Source organism: Accipiter gentilis, chromosome 29 (genome assembly GCF_929443795.1).
Source record: "Accipiter gentilis chromosome 29, bAccGen1.1, whole genome shotgun sequence".
NCBI lineage: Eukaryota > Metazoa > Chordata > Aves > Accipitriformes > Accipitridae > Astur > Astur gentilis.
In genome coordinates this window covers 7,431,903-7,450,864 of record NC_064908.1, presented here as the reverse complement: position 1 = coordinate 7,450,864, position 18,962 = coordinate 7,431,903, and the positions used below count along the sequence as shown (strand labels likewise).

Genomic DNA, 18,962 nt, shown 5'->3' with positions numbered 1-18,962 from the left:
ATAAGTGTGCTACATCTTGTTACTAATTTTATGCTGAAGTGTCTTCGTTAGTCGTTGCCTTTGCAGGAAGGTGAATGAAGGCAGAGCACCCTTCCCAGCCAGTTCAGAAGCAGCTGCTGTTCCCTCCCAGTTGCAGCTCCCCAGCTCCCCGCTGCGCTGGATGCTTCCCACACTGCAGAGGGGAGAGGAGCTTTACCTCTCGATGGATGCTGAATGATGCAGCTTGGTTAGGGAGCATCAGAGATCAGCTGGTGTTGGTGAAGCATCAGAACTACTCCCCAGTCCTGCTGAGAGCCACCAAGGCAGCCCAGAGGAGGGAGTGACACACAAGCTGAGAATCAAAATCTTGTCCTGCCTTAAGCTGCACCGGTTCGCAGAGGTGAAGCAGAAGGCAGTGCTGACGTGCTGCTTTCTGCTTGGCTCTCAGGAATGGCAAGAGCTGGCTTGAGCTGGAGCGGTGGAAGATCCTTCCTGAGAAACACAGCTGCCCAGCTCCTGTGTTTCCAGTCTTGCGGCCATAATTTTTAATTCAGGCCAGTAAAGTGTTCCTGGTGCAGTACGAGTTGTGAGCTCCTTTTCAGCATCCTGTAGCATGACATGCATGTGCGTGCTTCAGTATGCTGAGGGCATTGCAGTCTCTGTGAAACGGAGAATCTGTGATTTCATTTAATACAAGGGAGGTGCTTTAGGGACCACTTGATCTGTCTTGCAGCTGATGGCTTGCTCAGGTGAGTCAGACCAGAGGTGGCAGAGGCATCAGAGCCAAGGGCTCGTTTTCAACCAGAGGGATTATTTCCAGATGCCTCACAGGTAATGAAGTCTCTTGTCAGAGGTCATGTTAATTGTACCGACGGTCTGCACATTCCCTGGGAAACCAGAAGATCTGCAAATGGAGAAAGTTTATATGCTACAACTTGTAAGAATACTACAAGTTATTTTCAGCAATGCTGAATCTGCTAGAGGACACCCATTTCCCAAACACGTGCAGCCTTGTTCCCAGTAAGGAAGAATGGCCTGATTGCAACCATGCCATAACCAGCCCCTTTGACTCCATTTTCTCGAACTATTTGGTGTTTGGAGCTTACTCCTGAGTGCATCTGCAAGGGAGTGTGCAGCCTCTGCACCCTCTGAGCTGGGGCACTGTGGGCGTCCTTGCTTTGGAGATGGTTTTGGCTTAGTCCCGGCTCTAGTGACCGTAGTGCTCGGTCAGAGTTGCATTGCGTCAGTGAGATTTATTGTCTGAAAAATTGCGGTCCATGGCACTGTTACATTGTCATGATTTGCCTCTGCGCTGCTGTTGTGCGTTGTGCTAGGATTGTGCACCCCTCCAAGAGAGGAGACAGGGACCTGTCCAGCGGGGGCCTGAGCTGTCCCCGCCTGCACCTGGGAGCACAGTGGGGGCTGTGGTGTGTCCCTGTGCAGTTTGGCTCTGCGGGGCTGGGCTGGGTCTCGGGAGAAGGAGAGAAGAGAAGTGCCAGGGCTGTTGGGGGGGAAATGGGCCAGGCCTGTAGCGTCAGGTGGATGCAGGGTCCAAAAGGGACGGCCTTGCCAGCCCCATAGGGCACCCCTGGGTTTCCTAAGGGATCACAGGACGGGAGGACTGGCAGTTGCAGCTGGTGTTGGAGGAGCTACTGCCACAGACCTGGCAGCAGGGCCAGCACATGCAGTGGGGTTTATTTGAGCTTTCTGAGGCAATTGGGTGTTCTCATTATCGCCACTTCAGAGCATCCTTCTGGGACGGTGGCCTCGGGGTCCTTTATGGCCAGCAGGTTACTGGTGTTACTGCAGCCCTGGGGCAGTTTTGTACTGGAATTTTGGAGAGCATGCTCATATTCCTGCATTTGGTAAAGAGTAAGTAACTGTGGCTGTCTAGCTTTGTCTTGCTCCTACAGTCTCCGCCATATGTAGGCCACACTGGATCTTTAAAGCCCTCAAGTCATGCTTTACTTGCACCATTGTCCACACTCTGGGATTTATCCCAGCAAACTGCAAAGAGCAGGTCCCAGTAAGTGCATGGCATCACCTCCGTGCCTGTTCGGGCTTGTGGCAATTGCTGTCAGCACCTGGCTGCTCACTGGAGCAGGGGGTTGATTTCCCAATTGAAGATGCCTAGCTAAAAGCCTGTCAGGCTGTGCAGGGGGCAGAGATCCCCCCATCCATGACGCTGCTGTTCAGAACTCTGTCAGTCCCTGTGGTTTAGGTCCACGTTTACAAGATGGCCTTAGCCCCCCAGTGGCTGCTCCCACCAGGCACGGGTTTCCCCGGGGACTGTGCAGCGAGGCTGGGTGCCTTCACCTCCTCCTGCCTGCACGGAGCTGGGGGCAGGCATGGGAGCCCACGCGATGCTGCCGGTTTGGTGGCAGCTCTCTGTTGGGGCTTGGCATGCTGCCTGCCCTGCTGCAGAGCACTGCCCCCCCCCAGGAGAGGGACTGCCGGTGGGAGAGCAGGAATGCACCCCTTTCCCTGACTCCAAAGTGAGCCCCAAGTGTGATGGGGGGGGAGGGGGTAGACACCTTGGTGTGTGAAGAGGGAGGAGCGACCTGCGCATCACAGACCAGGGCTGGCAGAGTCCCCTCCTGGAGCACCAGCCTGGTTCCTGGGCAAGAGGAGCAGGGAGTCACACTAAGGCTGCCCATGGATTACCGAGAACGGGAAAAGCACAAAGAGAAAAAAAATTACAAACTTTAATAAGGAAATGTGTGCAGTGAGGGAGAAAGCACTGAGGTCCTGCCAGAGGGAAAGCCGGTGGAGGCAGTGGAGCCCAGGCTGCACTAGTCCTCCACCACCTCCAAGCCCAGGATCTTCTTGACGTAGTTCTGGACATTGATGTGGAGCTGGGGGGCCGTAGCAGAGAAGGTCTCCATGGCCAGGGCCCGGGCAGACTCCGACCCAGCCCACATGGCACGGTAGAGGGGCAGGGTGTACTTCTGCTTCCCCTGCAGAGACAGCGCAGGGTTACATCCCCAGCCTCCTCCCCGGCTCTAGTGGGGTGAAGCCCCAGGAGCCCCACATCTCCCCGCAGGGCACAACACCTCCAGCATCACCCTGATCTTGGCCAGGGAGAGAGCACAAAGGGGACACAGTGGAAAATTCCACCACGGGCAGCCCTTGGGACTACGGCACCTGGAGAGGGGAGAAGACCTTGACCTTGGAGAATAAGTGGGCTCATGAGAAGCTCTTTAAGTTCAACAAGGCCAAGTGAAATCCCCACTCTCAGTACAGGCTGGGGCATGGACGGATTGAGAGCAGCCCTGTGGAGAAGGCTTTGGGGTACCGGTGGGTGACTAATTGGACATGAGCCAGCAATGTGCACTCGCAGCCCCAAAAGCCAACTCTATCAAAAGAAGCGTGGCCAGCAGGTCGAGGGAGGTGATTCTGTCCCACTACTCTGCTCTCCTGAGCCCCCAACCTGGAGCACTGCATCCAGCTCTGGGGCCCCCAGCACAAGACAGACATGGACTTGTTGGAGCAGGTCCAGAGGAGATCATGGAACTCAGCAGAGGGCTGGAACACCTCTGCTATGGAGAAAGGCTGAGAGAGTTGGCATTGTTTAGCCTGGAAAAGTGACTGGGGAGACCTTGCTGCAGCCTTTCCATATATAAAGGGGCTTATAAGAAAGATGAAGAGAGACCTTTTACCAAGGCCTGTAGTGATGGGACAAGGGGGGAGGTTTAAACTGACAGAATGTGGGTTTGGGTTTAGATTAGACAGAGGGAAGAAATATTGTCCAATGAGGGTGGTGAGGCACTGGGATAGGTTGCCCAGAGAAGTTGTGGATGCCCCAGCCCTGAAAGTGTTCAAGGTCAGGTTGGACAGCGCTTTGAGGAACCTGATCTAGCAGAAGACGTCCCTGCAGGAGGGTTGGGCTAGATTATCTTTGAAGGTCCCTTCCAACCCAAACCTTCTGTAGGTCTATCAAGAGCAAGAGTCAACCCCTGGCTCTCTGGCATGGAAGGTCCTGTGCCCCATGCCAGTCTCTCCCCCAGTGGGCACAGCCACCACTGTGCAGGGACCAACCTGGCTGTGGAGGAAGTCCTTGACTTTGCTGTACTCAGCCTCAAGGTTGTTCTTGAGGACGATCTGGCACCAGCGGAGTCGCAGCTCAGCGTTCTGGGCCTTGGAGATCTTTGGGTACATCTTGCTCAGCCTTTCCACATTGCCTGCGAGAGGGGGGGGATCATCGCCATCTCCACAGGGACTCTCCCTCCAGCTCCCAGTCCCCGCTCTGAGGGGACCCTGTGAGCCCATCCTGGCTGTGCTGCAAATCCTCTGGGATGCTCCCAGCCTGGGGCCAGCCCTGGACCCTCCCCTAGCCTTCCAGCACCCCCAGCTCTGGGAACATCCGAGGCATTTGCTGGCTCTGGGCAGGAGGGTGCTCATGTTGGGCCTCCTGGGGCCAGGCAGACCTACAGAGCCACATGCCCGGTGGCTTGGGATGCCAGCACGAAGGGTGGGGAGGTCCCTCAGCAAAGACTGCCAAGGAAAGGTGAAGTGACATGGGGAGGTAACAGCCCAGCTGAGCCAGCCTGGGGACAGCAGGGCTCCTCCCTGCCACTGTTTGTGTCCCCATACATCCAGGGACACACTTCCCCTGGCTCTCCATCCCCCCACCACACTGATTGAGGCTTCCCAGACACCAGGAACTCCACTGCTGGACTGCAGTGGAGATGGGCTGATGGCTATGCACCCCCGCATCCCGCTGATGTGTCCTCACATCCCCAGCAAACTGGCTGGACCGGGGCATGTCACACTATCTCTTCTCTGAGCACCAGAGCCCTGGGAAGTGACCTGGCCCTCACCTTCTGGCAGGGGAGATTTCTGCAGGACCTGATCCAGGAAGTAGACCAGCTGGTATGTCCTCCAGACCGTGATGTCCACGGCTTCAATCGCCTCCATGTTCAAGCCATCGGCTACCCAGAGCTCTGCCAGCTCATCTGCTGGCTTCATCAGCTGCTCCCCTGGTGAGAGGTCGGGCAGGAAGGGGGGCCAGCCTGGTGTGTTCAGCCAGCGGTCGAACTCAAAGCCTGCAGGGAGGAAGGGAGGGAGAGCTGGGACAGGTTTTCTGAACCCCACACTGGGTGCTGCTGCCCAGACATCACACTGCCTTCTCTGAGAGCATCCCCAGCACCAGCAAATCTACCCAGGGATGGTGACAAGTAAAGACTTAACAGGGCGAGGCCACTGAGCCATCCCGGGCTCCATGTGTGCTTGTGCACTAACAGCCCCAACACTGCCAGCAAGATGAACCGGCTCCAGCAGGAAAAGCTCCTGCCAAGCCTGCACCTCTGCAGCAAGGCTAAGCTGAGCCTGAGGCACTGGCTGAGCCCCATCCCAGTGCTCGCCAGTGGATCCACCGGCAAATGCTCACATCTTGGTGCTAGAGTCACCGGGCTGAGCTGTCAGTGGGGAAACCCCACGAAACAGCACCTGAGCACAGAGCACGGACTGGATTTGTATGAAAAAAAAATCAGGCTGAGCGGGTGCACGCCTGAGCCCAGGTTAGTGCCTGATCCCAGGCTGGCCAGCGCTGTGCCTCCTCCATCAGAGCTGAGGCCAGTAGCAGCAGTCTCCAATGAAACGCACTAAATAATGTGCACGAGGTCTGCAGGGGACTCAGGACAGCTCCGATGCCCATGGAGTGCTGGTTTGCAAAGTGGCACCCCAGTCCCCTGGCCAAGAAGGCATCATGCTGACCTGGGATGGAGTCCACGCCTTTCTCCTTCAGCTTGGGGAAGTACTCCAGGAAGAAACCAAGGGCGTCATCCGCTGTGATGCTCTGGAACTTGAACCGGTTCACGTAGGCCTGCAGGGACGGCCAGGGCGTGATGCTGCATGCGCTCACCCCTGACACATGCTCCATCTCATGGGGGCTTAGCATTGCTGAGCCCACACCAGCCCCATTCTGCCCCCAGGGGCTGCCCAGCCCCCTGCATCCCCTGGGACACCCCTGAGCATTGCCACCATCTGCTGCCAGCGCAATGCCAAGCTCTGCCCTCATCTCTTTTCCCCCGTGAACATCTCTACTTCCCATCTCCTCTTCCTCTCCCCAGTAACCCTGTTCAGCCCATCCTTCCCCAGGTCCTGCTGGGCTCCAGCCTCCTGCCATGGGGTTTTGTATGACTTGGCAGGTCCACCTGGTACCTCCTTGTACCAACCTGGAGGAAGGTATCGAACTTGCTCTGGTTCCCCACGAGATGGGCCAAGTAGCTCACAAAGCAGTACCCCTTCTCGTAGGGCGTTTCATTGTATGTGTCATCCGGATTGACACCTAGAAAAAGGGAAAACCCTCAGAAATCATCTGCCCATCTGCAAAACAAAACAGGCCTCGTGTGCTGAGATGTCCACTTTCTGTGCTGGGTGCAAGCCTGTCACATACCCCCAGAGCCATTGCCTCACTCAGGTCCCACCACCAGCACCGGTTTTACTGCAAGCCATGAAACAAACACCCAGCTGGCTGCAGGAGGATGGGGACACCCCACAGACCTGGCTCAATGATCACCCGCAGCTTGTTGAGCGGATGGTCCTCCCCGGTGTTGTCCATGTGCTGGCGCAGGAGAGCCCTTCCCGTTGCAGCCTCCAGGCAGGTGTACGCTGAACCTGGGCAGAGACAAGCAGGAGGCGTTGGGAGACCACAACCAGACCCCTGTGCACTTCGAGCGCAACGGGTGCTGCTACGGGAGGGAAACAGTGTTAGCTTATGAGCTGGGAGAGGAGGAAACCGATAAACAAGGCATTGGGATGGTGGAGTTGCAGGGAAGCATGACAACCCAGCCCTCGGTTAGCAAGAGGCTTTTAGAGCCATTTAAATTTATCTGATTGCAGCAAATTGCACCGGGAGCACCTGAGCTGCTGGATGTGACCGTGTGTCCAGAGGGGAGCTCAGGCCAGCCTGGATCAGCTCCCCGAGGGAGCTGCAGGAGCAAGAGGAAGGTGAGGCTGGGCAAGATCGCAGCGCCCACGTCCCTGGCACGGGTCTGCGGGAGCTCCATCCATCTCTCGGAGCAAAGGCAGTTCTGTTGCAACACAAAACCCCCGGGGCGTTGCAGGCTGCTGCTCTTCACCTCTTCCAAGATGCAGGGCAGGCTCCGGCCCCACACGCAGCACTTGGAGGGATGCACTGAGCCGCAGCACACGGACCCCGGACCAGCACAGGTCCTGTCTGCAATGGCATGGCCACACACGGGGACTCGGCACCCCGTGGCTGGGCAAGGCCACGCACCGTAGACCTCGGTGGAAATGCGCCTCTGGGCATACATGGTGAAGCCTTCGTTCAGCCAAAACTCGCCCCACGTGGCGTTGGTGACCAGGTTGCCAAACCAGCTGTGGGAGATCTCGTGGATGATGACGTCCACCAGCGAGCGGTCCCCAGCCAGCAGGCAGGGCGTCACAAAGGTGAGGCAGGGATTCTCCATCCCACCGAAGGGGAAGGAGGGCGGCATGAACAGGATGTCGTACCTGCCAGGGAAGAGCAGACGGCTTGGGTTGGACCCACCTCCTCCTGCGGACACGGCTGGGGACAGAGGGATGGTCCCTCCCTGGCCACAGGGAGCAAAGCCCTTTGGGAACAGGAGGCCGTACCTGCCCCAAACATACGGTCCAAAGAGCTTCTCTCCAACTGCCAGGAACTCCTCAATCACCCCGTCGTACTCCTTCTTCGCAGCCTCGATCAGGCAGGGCTCGGCCCAGACATGGCTCCTGGCCAAGGGTGTGGAAGAGGAAGCTTTAACCATTAGCGGACTTTTACCCTATTGCTTCATCAGACAAGAACCGCACGTGTTTATTCCACAGCAAAATAAAAGTTTGCTGATAAAGGAAGCTAACGAGAGAGTGAAAACTGCTGTAATCTTTCCTTGTCTGAATGTTAAAGGGCTTTTATATGGCTAGTGTGACAGCCAGGAATCCAAACAAACCACTGGCCTTGGGAAGAGACATGGGACCCTCCATGAACCGGGACCCGCTGCTCTCATTCATGTGCACGGGGGTGAAACAAGCAGAGCCAGGGACACCCTCGAAGGCTAGGGGACCCAGCACCAAGGTTCCACCTCACTCTCAAGAGCAAGAAGCACCTTCACCCGGCAGAGCCCGTGGTCTGGTGATGACGCAGCACCACAGGCACAGCAGAGAGGGAACTGACCGGGACATGCTTATGGTGGGTGACTCCGCATCTGCCTGCTCTCCAGAGCCCAGCAGTGCAGGAAGAGGCAGCAGGCAGCTGCCACAGGGACAGCACGGCACAGGAGCTTCACCATGTGGCTCCCACAGCCAGGGCTTAACACTCGGGTCTCCTCCAGAGCCGTTTACCTTGGGCCAACCTCAGCAGACACTATGTCCCCAACAGCCAGAGCAATCAGGTAGGAGGGGATCGGCTGGGACATCTTGAAGACGAAGGTGTTATTGTCTTGCTTCTCCCAGCTTGTGGCACTCATCACAGCCGTGAAACCCTCGGGGACCTGAACACGTAGATAAAAACATCTATTATATCCGTAACGTACAGAGCAGGACATCGGCTAACCCAGCTGGGGACGCCACAATGTCTGATGGCAAACACATCCCAGCACTCTGAAGGTGGCCTGGTCTGTGGGCACTGCAACTTTTGAGGCGCAGAGCAGGGCAGTAGCACCCCGAGCTCCAGCTTGGGATCACAGCTGCATCCCTGCGACAGCATCACTCGGCACTTGCGCTCGAACATCGCCCGGGACAGCCGGACCTGCCGTGCAAGGTGCCAGTGAGATAAAGAAATGCTGAAGATGCAGGTGCTGAAAGGGCAGAGGATGTGGATCCTTCAGATGCCAGCTCTCCTCCCATTTCTTAAACAACAACTTGTTTTTCCTGTTCTCAAGCCAAAGTAGAAGCCATGGCCAATCTGTCAGCCTATCCTGAGTCCTGGGAGACTGATCTGGTCTCTCTTCTTCTAAACGCGGGGCAAGCCCCCTCGGTGCCATGGGGATTATGGTTTTCTTGGTACGAAGCATCACGCCAGGTCTCTGCGACAGCTGGACCTCGTGCTCACCCATTGCAGGGACACACAGCTGAAGCTTTAAGGGCAGAAATTAGAGCAAGAGACAAAATAAATAAATAAATTCCAGCATCATCAGCCAATGCCACTGCATGCCATCAGCCTTGGCTTGGTGTCACCCTGATAAGCAGCTTCCCTTGCCTGTGGCAGCCCGGCATGCCGGGGCAGCCTAGTGCTGGTACCACTGCACGACCGCCTGCACACAAGGAGGGAATTTGGATTATTTAGTCCCGTTTTTGTACTAAGCCTGGGGACCAGTGGCTGCTCCTTCCATCCTGGAAGCCTGGCAGCCCCAGCACCGCCACCAGGACGTGGTGCCACCTGGTGTCACCCCCTTCTCCAGCTGTGCCCCCCCAAACTTGGCTCATCCCAGTCATCTTTCTGCTACTACACATGTCAAGAGCAGGCATCCTGCTGCCCTCAAGACTGCTGCGGGGCAAAAATAGTTTTTTTCTGTGATAATTCGAGGAATTACTTTGACAAATGCAGCAGCAGGAGGAAAGCAGAGAGGTTTAAACACCAAGCTGGTCCCAACAGTTAGCCGATATTTTGGCATGAAGCATCGATTATTTCGGCCACCTCCCCCTGGAAAAGAAGAGCTTTCAGCAGGCCGGCCGGCTCGTGCACCTGCTCGCAGGCCACCACACGAAGCGGCGCCCAGCACGCGCGGCTGGGGAGAAGCGAGAGGACCACTGGGGCCTGCTTGTATTCATCTAAAGATGAAAGTGAGAGAAAAAATAGGAGCGTAAATGAATTATTTCTCAAGAGCCTTCTCCGCTGGGGGCCTGCGGTGGAGGATTTGAAGCCAGCGCGACAAGCACCGCTGAGGCCCGGGCAGCGGGGCCGCTGAGGTGACGCCCCAACGTTTGAGCCGGCAGCTTCCCCGTGAGCAAACCCTGCAAACGGGCCGAGGGTTTTGCTCCCGCTAGGCGCGAGGGGGGCGGCTGGCTCTGCGCCCCCGCCCGCTCCCGGGGGCACCGCTTACCTGCACCGTGGCCGAATAGGTGCATTTGACCGAGGGGGTGTCGAAGCCGGGGAAGAAGGACCTGTTGAGGACGGCCTGGCCTTGCGTGTACATGTAGGGCTTCTGCTTCCCCGCCGTCTGCTCGGGAGTGAGCCAGCACACCTGGGGGGGGGGGGGGGGGAAGGGGGAGACCCCCGGGTGAGGGAGCCGCTCGCCCACCCGTGCTCTCCGGGGGCTCTGCCCGCCCCGGGCCCCCGGCTCACCCCGGGCCCCTCGCCCGCCTCGTAGTCGATCTCGAGGGTGAGGAGCTGCCCGGCGCTCAGGGGCCCGGGCAGGGCGACGTGCAGGGCTCTGCCGTAGCTGGCGAAGGGGCGGCTCTCGACGGGCAGCGGCTCCCCGGGAGGGGTCCCGGGGGGGGTCCCGGGGGGCGGCAGGAGCGCGGCGCGGTGCACGGCCAGGCTGGGGTGCGCGTCCAGCCGCAGCGGGCCCGCGCCCGCGCGCGCGCAGCGGAGCTCGAGCCGCGCCGTCCCGCGCAGCCGCCCCGCGCCCGCCGCCGCGAAGGCCACGCGCAGCGAGAGGTGCAGGTGCCGCAGCTCCCACGCGCCCACGCTGCTGGCCGAGGCCGCGTCCCGCCTCGCCGCCGCCGCCGCCATCGCCGCTACCGGGGGGAGGGGCCACGGCGGGAGGGGCGGGGCCGGGAGGCGGGGTGGGGCGAGGGGGCGGGGCCGGGGCAGCGGCGGGGAGTCCCTGGAGCGGGGCGGGGGAGGGGACCGTGGGGCGGGGGAGGGGATCCATGGTGGGGAGGTCGTGGAGGGGGGATCGGGGGGGGGGGGGAAGGGGAAATCCATGGGGGGGGCATCCATGGGGCGGGGGGGGTCCATGGGAGGGTCCATGCCGGGATCCGGGCGAGCATCCGGGGGGCAGTTCGGGGGGGGGGGTCGGGGAGGTATATAGGGGGATCCATGGAGGGGAATCCAGTGGGGGAAACCCTGGGCCGGGGGGTCCCTGGGGGATCCCGGGCTCGGGCTTCGCCGCCGGCTCCAGGCGCCGCGGCCCCGCGGCCGAATGGCACCGCGGCCCGGGCGGGGCCGCTCCCGGGGGACCGAGCGGGGCAGGGGCGGCTCCGGGCCGGGGCCCGGGGGGCCGGGGGGGGGGGCGGGGGCGGGCACCCCCGGGCGGCCGGAGCGGCGGGGCCGGGCACGGGCCTGCGCGACTCCTCCCCCCGGCCCGGCCCGGCCCGGCCCGGCCCGACCCGTGGCGGGGTCCCTCGGCCGCTCTGCCAGTCTGGCACCGGCGGCGGCACCGGTGGGGCGCTGCCGGCGGGGCGGCGGCGGGACGGGGCGCAGCGAGCGGTGAGTGCCGCGCCGGGCGGCCGGCTCTGCCCCGCGGGGGGCACCGGGGAGCGGGGCGATGGGGGACGTCCCGGTGGGACGGGGGGTGATGGGGGCATATGCCGGTGGGGACCGGGAGGACGCGGGGGACGCCGCGCCGGGGAGCGGGGGGTGATGGGGGACGTCCTGCGGGGACCTGGAAGACACAGGGGACCCCCCCCCCCCCGGCGAAGACCGGCGGTGATGGGGGACATCCCGACGGGGCTCGGTGGTGACATGGGGGACATCCCGGTGGGGCCGGGGTGATGGGGGACATCCTGCCGGGACCGGCGGTGACAGAGGGGGCGTGCTGGTGGGGATCGGTGGTGATGGGGGACGCCCCGTCGGGGACCGGGGAGAGACAGGGGGCACCAAGTTGATGGGGTCGTACTGCGGGGACCAGCGGTGCCAGAGGGGACATCTTGGCGGGGTGACGGGCAGCAGCTGTGCGGGTTGGCACTGCCTGACCCTCGGGGAAGGCGGCCCGTGTCCCCTCCCCTGTGCCCCCCGGTGTCTCCACCTCTCCGCGGGGACCGTGTTTCGGGAGTGGGAGCCGTGGCGTGGGTGGCCCGGGAGCAGCGTGGCCGGGCTGGCAAGTCCCCATGTCCCAGTGCCCCCCCCCCAGTATTCCCTGGACACCCCTGTCCCCAGCCACGGCAGCCTTGCCACCCCAAACTAGCCCCGGGGAGGACAGCAGTGCCAACAAAGGGTGACAGGGGGAAACTGAGGCACGGGGGCTGCCAAAATGGGTGACGGTTCTCCAGAGAGCTGGCCTGGGGTGCAAAAAATGCCTGTTGTGCTGCCCCACATCTCCTCTCCGCAGGCAGAGCAGGTCAATGCCAGCTGCTCATGGTGTCTGCCCTCATTTCTGGCACGGGAAGGTGCTGCGGGGCCGCAGGCACCCATGGGTAGTCCCTGAATGGGTGCCCGGGGCTGTGCAGCTCCAGATGCTCCGTGTCCCCATGCTGGGAAGGCAGTGGGGACATTGGCTTTTTTTAAAATGCTGTTTTCACTGGTAGCAGAGGGGCCAGGAACCTGATGGCTTCTCCCTCCTAGGTGCTCGGCCATCACGGGGATGCTCCGTCATCCCAGGGATGCTCGACCACCCCAGCCACCCAGCAAGGGCCGAGCATCCCTGGGGTGACAGAGCATCCCCAGGCCCTGTGGGAATGGCTCCCGTGGAGCCAGCGGTATCACAGCCCAGCTTCGCTCGGTGCTGCAGCCAAACTGGGATAGCACGGCACAGGGGGAAAACTTAGAGGTGACTTCAGCACGGGCCGTGTTCCCCGTGGGACATTAACATGCCAGCACCCCGTGGGAGGGAAGCGGTGAAGACCCGCAGCGTGCATGTGCCAGGGCTCCCATTTTCCTGGATTTCACCTAGGAAAAAAACAACTGGGAGGAGAGCCAGGGAGCCTGGGTGTGCCGGGCTGATGGTCCTGCAGCCGACCCTGCTGGATGCCCCTGGCCGGCCCGAAGCGGGCAAGCGCATGCCCCCACGCAGGCAGGGTTTGCCCATAGTTTCTGGGGTGCTGCCTGCACTCCCCAGGGCTTTGCTGTAGCTGCTCGCACCATCATCCCCAGTGCTGGAGAGTGTCTGGGTGCTCCTGGGGTGGGCGGGGGGTCACAGGGATGGGGGTAACCCCCTGCACGCCCCGGCACGGTGTGTCAGTGTCTATGTTGTTGCAAGGTGGGGTCGGACCCCCCCAGTTTTGCAGCCGGGAAAGCTGAGTCAGGAAATCCCTGCTGGCCCAGCCGGATCCTGGCTGAGTCATTTTGCAGGCGCTGAGTAACTGTTGTGCCATGGGGGTGCAGGGCTGCCCGCAGCCTCTATGGGTGGGCAAGAGCTGCCTGCTTTGCCTGCTGTGCCTGTATGTGCCCCAGTCAGCTGCCCATGGCCCTGGCCTCATCCAGCTCGCAGCCTGCACCCACCTCGGTGCCCTCCTTGCCTTGCCAACCCTGTGCCTCAGTTTCCCCCCAATGTTTTCCTGGGACTGGACAGGGCAAAAGGCTCCTGGGGCACGGGCATGGGCTGGATCCGGTCCTGCTGCACGTCTCTGGCACAGGGAACCAGCTCCCGAGGGGCCTGGGTGGGTCTGAACGGGGGAAGATGGGGTGGGATGGGGACCATGGAGCTGGGTGGGCTCTGGTGTTTGTTGGGAGCAGAATGATGTCCCCGAGGCAGGATTTGGGCCTCCTCCTTCTGCTAAGGGGGTCTCCAGGCTGAGTCTTGGTGTGTGGGGAGGGGGACAGGATTGGGGAGAGGGATGGGGATGGGATGGGGACAAGAATGGGAATGGGGATGGGGATAGGGACAGGGTCAGGGTCAGGGACTGGGATGGGATAGGGACAAGGACAGGGACGGGAATGGGATGGGGACAGGGACAGGGATGGGGATGGGGATGGCGAGGGGGTCAGGGATGGGGCTGGCGGGGGCTGGCAGAGGGCTCAAGATGCGAGTGGGGACGCTGCAGGGCGATCTGGCCGGCCTTGCTGGCAGCAGGTTATAAATAACCCGCCGAGACACGAGGTTTTTTCCTGCCACCCGCCCTGCTGCAGCCCCATGGACAGGAAAAAGATGTTTCCGTCTGCAGACGGGAGCGGGGCCCCGGGTCCGGGGCGGGACGCGGGGCCTGGGCCACGGACAGATGGGGGGGGGCAGGTGACCCCCCTGGGCTGGTGCTCGGGGTCCAGCCACTGAGCCTGGGGCTGACTGGACCCCTGACCCCAGCGGGGCCACTGCAGCCCCCAGGGCCCTGGCTGGGCTGGCTGTGGGAGCCCCATGCTGAGCCACCAACCCGCTGCTGGGCCTGGCTGGAGCCGTCCTGGGGACGGGACGTGGTGCCACCAGGCTTGGGCACCCAGTCCTGTTCCCAGTGCCACCGTGCTCGGGCACCCAACAGGCGAGTACCCTGGGGCCATGTTCCTCCTTCCTGGCTGGACCAGGATCTGTGTGGAGCTGGGAGAGCTGGAGCTGGTGCTGTGAGGAGGAGGGTGCTGGGCTGTGCCCATGACCCTCACAGAGCCGCTTTTGCTCACTGATCCAGCAGGACGTCCCCTCAGCTGCACTTGCTCCCTGGGGAGGTCTGACAAGCTACAGCACCAGCAAAGTGACAGGGGGACATCAGCCTGGGGGGGAGACATTGGCCTGGGATGGGGACATTGGCCTGGGATGGGGATGTCAGCCTGGGATGGGGACACCAACATAAGATGGGGACACCAGCATGGGATGGGGACATCAGCCTGGGATGGGGACACCAGTATGGGAAGGGAGTCCTCAGCATCCGTTCCCACCACCATGATGACCCCCCTCTGCCATGCTGCTGGCAAATGGGTGACAGTTCCCTGTCACCTAGCTGGGATGTCCATTGGGTAGCAGCTGGGGACAGCTGTCTTCTGTCCTCCCACAGCCCTTGGTACCCCATGCAGGGGGAAAAACAGGCAGTGACAGAGGTGGGTCCCCATGGATGGGGTAGCTGGGACCATGGTGGCTCTGTCTGCCACCCCATGTGTCCCCAGGGAAATCCCAGCTCATGTCACCAGCCTGTCCCCACTGAGCAGGGTCGTCCACAAGCCCTAACCCAGCCCAGAGGAGTGCCACCCCCCAGAAACACAGTCCAGGGAGCTGGAACCTGCCGGGGCAGTTGGTGGCCAGACGCGGTGACGAGGCTGATGGCAGGGCATGGGGAAACTGAGGCACGGGCTGCAGGCAGGTGGCAAATTGCTAACAGCCATGGGTCCTCCTCAAATGTTTCCAGGTGACAGATCAGTCACCAACCTGTCCCAGCAGGCTCCAACGGCTTCCCTGGTGCATTTGCTGGCACAGCTCAAGCCCTGCTCCTTAGCAAGGGACCTCTAATGAGCTTTGTGCCAGCCATGCCACAGGGCCTGGACATCAGGGACTGCTGCCAGATTATCTGCCCAGATTAGGGGATGCTCAGCGGGGCAGAGAGGCTGGAGGAGCTCCCAGCACCCACTGCCACCGTCACAGAAAGTGACAATAATTGGAGAAAACAGGATTTTCATTAACTGGAGGGGGAGAGGTCCCGACTGAGTGGCAGGAGGGGGGGTTTGGAACTTTGCTCTGTCCCAGCAGGTCAGTGGGGATGTGGGGGGCAGGAGCTGGGGTGAAGCTGCTGCTGGCTGTGGGACTTGGTCTCCCCTGCACTGCTCCAAGCTTGCCTGGTCAATGACCCATCCTAGCACAGCTCCCAAACCACCTGCAGCAACATTGCTGTCCCCCAGGACTGTTTTGGGGGGCTCTGGGTCATTCCATCTCAGTGCTGGGTTCCTGTGAGCACCCACAATGGCTGCACGTTTCTTCATCACAGGGTGGCATCCCGCAAACCCCTGTCCCTGAAAGGTTTGGCAGCACATCCTGGCTCCTGCCCTGCTGCCACCTGCAGTCACCGTGTGTCCTCATGTAAGCACAGTGGCACAATCCTCCGGCACCCACTAGTGCTTTAACCTGCCATGATTTATGCTGTGGCTCCCGTGGTTGGGGCTGGACTCATCCATGCCCCTGCTGCGGGAGCTGCCTTTCATACCGCCTGTGTGCCGGGGCTGGATTTGGCCACAGAGGCGATAAAGCCAGGAGCCTGGGTGCTGCCCTACAGGCACCAGAGGTTGGGGTGCCCCAAGTCACTGCATGGGGAGGGGACAGTTGGGGACAAGCCACCCATTGCCAGGGCCAGCTGGGGCAGTGCGACTGGTGGCCTGGCATCCTCTCACTACCAGGATGCAGGAATTGGGCTCTGAAGGTCTCGACTGTACTGCGGGGAGCGGGTTTAGGGGGGGAGCCAGTGCTCGAGTTAATGCCTCCCAGTATTTCCCTGGATTCCCCACGTTCCCGTGGAGGAGCGGAGGTGGGACCTGGAGGAGCTGGGTTTGCACTCGTCCCCCATCCTCATCCTCAGCTCCCACCGGACACGGCTGTGGGCCCCTGCGGATGCAGCCGGGCGGCGTCACCTCCGGCAGCGGAAACTCCCCCTGCTCAGGGCCGGGTGATAAGTCACGGCTTCTCCTCCACCCCTTCCCCCTCTCCTCCTCTGCCCCTCGCCCCGCTGGGCTCTGCACCCTCCCTCGCTGCTGGCCCCTCGGGACTTGGCTCCGCACTAGGACATCCACCCCAGGGGATATGCACCACAGGGTGGGCGAGGGGGAAGGCAGGAGTGCTGCGTCGCTGCAGGGGCTGCTCGCTGCGGGCAGGCAAGATGCTTGAGGGATGCTCGAAGAATGCTGGAGGGATGCTCAGGCTCCCCTCCGGGAAAGCCAGGCATCCTCCAGGTGTGATGGACCCACAGTGTCTCCATTAGCTGCATCCCTTGGAGGTGGGAGGTTTAATTTCAGGTGTAAAACGGTGGTGGGACCCAAGCTGCTGCCTGCTCTGGGGCTGATAGGCTGATTACTGGGGGCGGGGGCGGGGGGGGCATTGCCAGCCCCTGCCCACCTCTTCCAGCCAAGTGTGTAAGTGGCAGTGCATGGATCTTTGAGGATGTTGGCATCAGGGACATACTTAGGGTTGTTCTGATAAACCCCAGGGGACACGGCTCCCTCCAAGCCCTGTGTCACTTGAGTCTGGCAGCAGTGGTGGGCGGGCAGCCTGCCTGCTCACACTCAGAGCAGGGACCGCTGCAACCCCCCCAAGACCCAAGCAGGGAGGTATTTGCCAGAAGCCACTGCGGATTTGCAGCTCACTGGAAAATCCACTCATCCCATTAAGGGCTCCCCGCGGCTTTTGCTTTCCATTGCAAATACCCAGTTGTCCCAAGGGAAACCCCCTTGGGGTGCCAGTGGGTGTGTGGGGCTCTTGGGGCGAACACTGCTGGGAAGAGTCCTGGCTGCAAGAGCAGCAGATTTCTTTATTATATGAGGGATTATTGGGCTGAGGAGAGATTCATCCCACTTGCTCAGGTAAGATCAGACAGGGAAATTTTCTTGTGGTGGGAATGGTTTGTACTGGGAGGGGTTTGGGGGAGGGTCAGTTGGGAATCAGAGCCAGGAGTTGACTTTCCCTCACCTGGTTCATCGCCTGAAGCAGATTCAGTGTCTAAAAATGCCCCAGCTTGGAGCTCAGCTGCTGTGCAGGAAGGGATGTAGTGATAGCACATCCCCACCCCAGGCTCTGTGTCTCTGCTCTCAGAGTTAAAGCTCCCACTTTGGGCCATATTATGCCCAACCCTTGGCTGTGTCCCCAGCGTTACCCACCCCACGTTCCCTGCAGCATTTTTTAATTCCTTAGCCTGCTCTGGGGCCGGGGGTGGGGGGGGGAAGTGACTTTTTTGCTAGCCCAAAGACCCTGCTCTGCCTGCTGTGAGCTTGGAGAGCTGAGTGTTGGAAGGAGCAGACAGGCAGTGAAGGTCTCATCAGTGAGCGCTGGGGATGCTAGGGATGCACCACCCGTGCCAGGACAGGAGAAGACAAGCCCAGCTGCCCCCCCAACCATCGCACCCACACATACGCATGCGAACGCGACAGCATCTGCTGAGTTAATGCATTTCACAGCCCCATCGCGCAGCTGCCTCCCCCCACTGCCCCATCAGCAAAGCCAAAAAGCATCGGGGTCTTCCAGTTTTCAAGGGTTGAGGACCAGGGGGGCCGTTTCCACATGGTGGTGGCAGAGGCAGATGCTCTGACATCTGCTCTTGCTCAAAAATCCCAGGAGCAAAGGGCCGGGTCCGTGACGTGGCAGGAACATGGGACTAAATAAATGACGCAATTGGCTTCATAGAGTTTTGGCCCAGGCAGAAGCTTATTTGAATGTCTCCCGTCTGAGCGCTTGCATCTAGGCTGCAGGATGGCTCCTGGCTGAGCGCTTGATCCAGCCAGGACACATGGTACTGGGGGATCCTTGGCCCCATGGTAGCACTGAAGTTTTGGGAAGGTTTGGGGGAGATTTTGGGGAGGTTTTGAAGCCCTCGGGAGGTGCAACGGGAGATGGTGCTTTTTGGCCACAGTGCTGGATACCAAAGTGACCCTGGGCTCTGCAGTGCCCGGTGGCTTTTGTGCCAGGAGGATCCAGCTGCGGGGCTGCGGACAGCTTCACAGCTTTTCTCACCAGGCAGCACAGGGGGAGCGGGGAGGCTGAGGAGAGTGGGAGACCCCCAAGCACAACCCAAACCCTCCTCCTGGCCAGACCTTTGCCATGGGGGCATCTGGAGAAGGTTCAGCGGGGTGTCACCCCACTGCGGCCGGCCCTACCTTGGTCCCCAAGGGTGCTGGGGACGCTGGGGGCTGACAGGCAGTGCTGCCGGGGGGACAGATGGCACCGGGCTCCGGACAGATGGTCCCGGCCCCAGACAGGCAGCCGCAGGACAGAGGGGCCGTGTGACCCCGGACGAGCTGGGCTGGTCCCTGGGGACTCGCTCTGCTGGCCCCGGGCGGGCGGTGGTGGCCCAAAGCGGGGGACAGGCACCGCTGGCCAAGGGCAGGGCTCGGGGGGGGGGGGGGGAGCACCGGCCCGGGGAGGCGGTACCGGGCGGGGGTGAACACCGGGCGGGGGGTGACACGGGCCGAGGGGGCGGTACCTGCCGGGGGTGGGGGGTGTGACACAGGGCCGGGGGGGCGGGGCCGGGGTGATGGGGCGGAGCTGTCCAGCACCGGCGCCTCCTGA

At 61.2% G+C, this 18,962-nt stretch overlaps 2 protein-coding genes across 4 annotated transcripts in view; one reads left to right on the top strand and one right to left on the bottom strand.

Moving 5' to 3' along the window:
* Positions 1 to 25: 25 nt before the first annotated feature.
* Positions 26 to 10,633, bottom strand: RNPEP (arginyl aminopeptidase). 3 transcript variants are annotated; one of them, XM_049832012.1, is made up of 11 exons: positions 10,244 to 10,633; positions 10,002 to 10,142; positions 8,302 to 8,450; positions 7,579 to 7,695; positions 6,842 to 7,455; positions 6,484 to 6,597; positions 6,156 to 6,268; positions 5,695 to 5,803; positions 4,800 to 5,024; positions 4,018 to 4,160; positions 26 to 883 (listed from the first exon to the last, which is right to left on the bottom strand). In XM_049832012.1, exons 1-11 carry the CDS (start codon positions 10,631 to 10,633, stop codon positions 839 to 841), a joined length of 2,160 nt encoding a protein of 719 aa, XP_049687969.1. In that variant the 3' UTR covers positions 26 to 838. The 3 variants fall into 3 exon arrangements, with proteins under 3 accessions (XP_049687969.1, XP_049687968.1, XP_049687970.1); XM_049832011.1 differs by lacking the exon at positions 26 to 883 and adding an exon at positions 2,682 to 2,936; XM_049832013.1 differs by lacking the exon at positions 26 to 883 and adding an exon at positions 2,682 to 2,936 and having other exon boundaries at positions 7,220 to 7,455.
* A 600-nt stretch (positions 10,634 to 11,233) lies between these two features.
* Positions 11,234 to 18,962, top strand: part of NAV1 (neuron navigator 1) — a 78,471-nt gene continuing 70,742 nt past the window's right edge. Inside the window, exon 1 of the mRNA XM_049831804.1 lies at positions 11,234 to 11,332. The gene's annotated coding sequence lies outside the window, so the exon portion shown is untranslated. The remainder of the gene's footprint in view (positions 11,333 to 18,962) is intronic.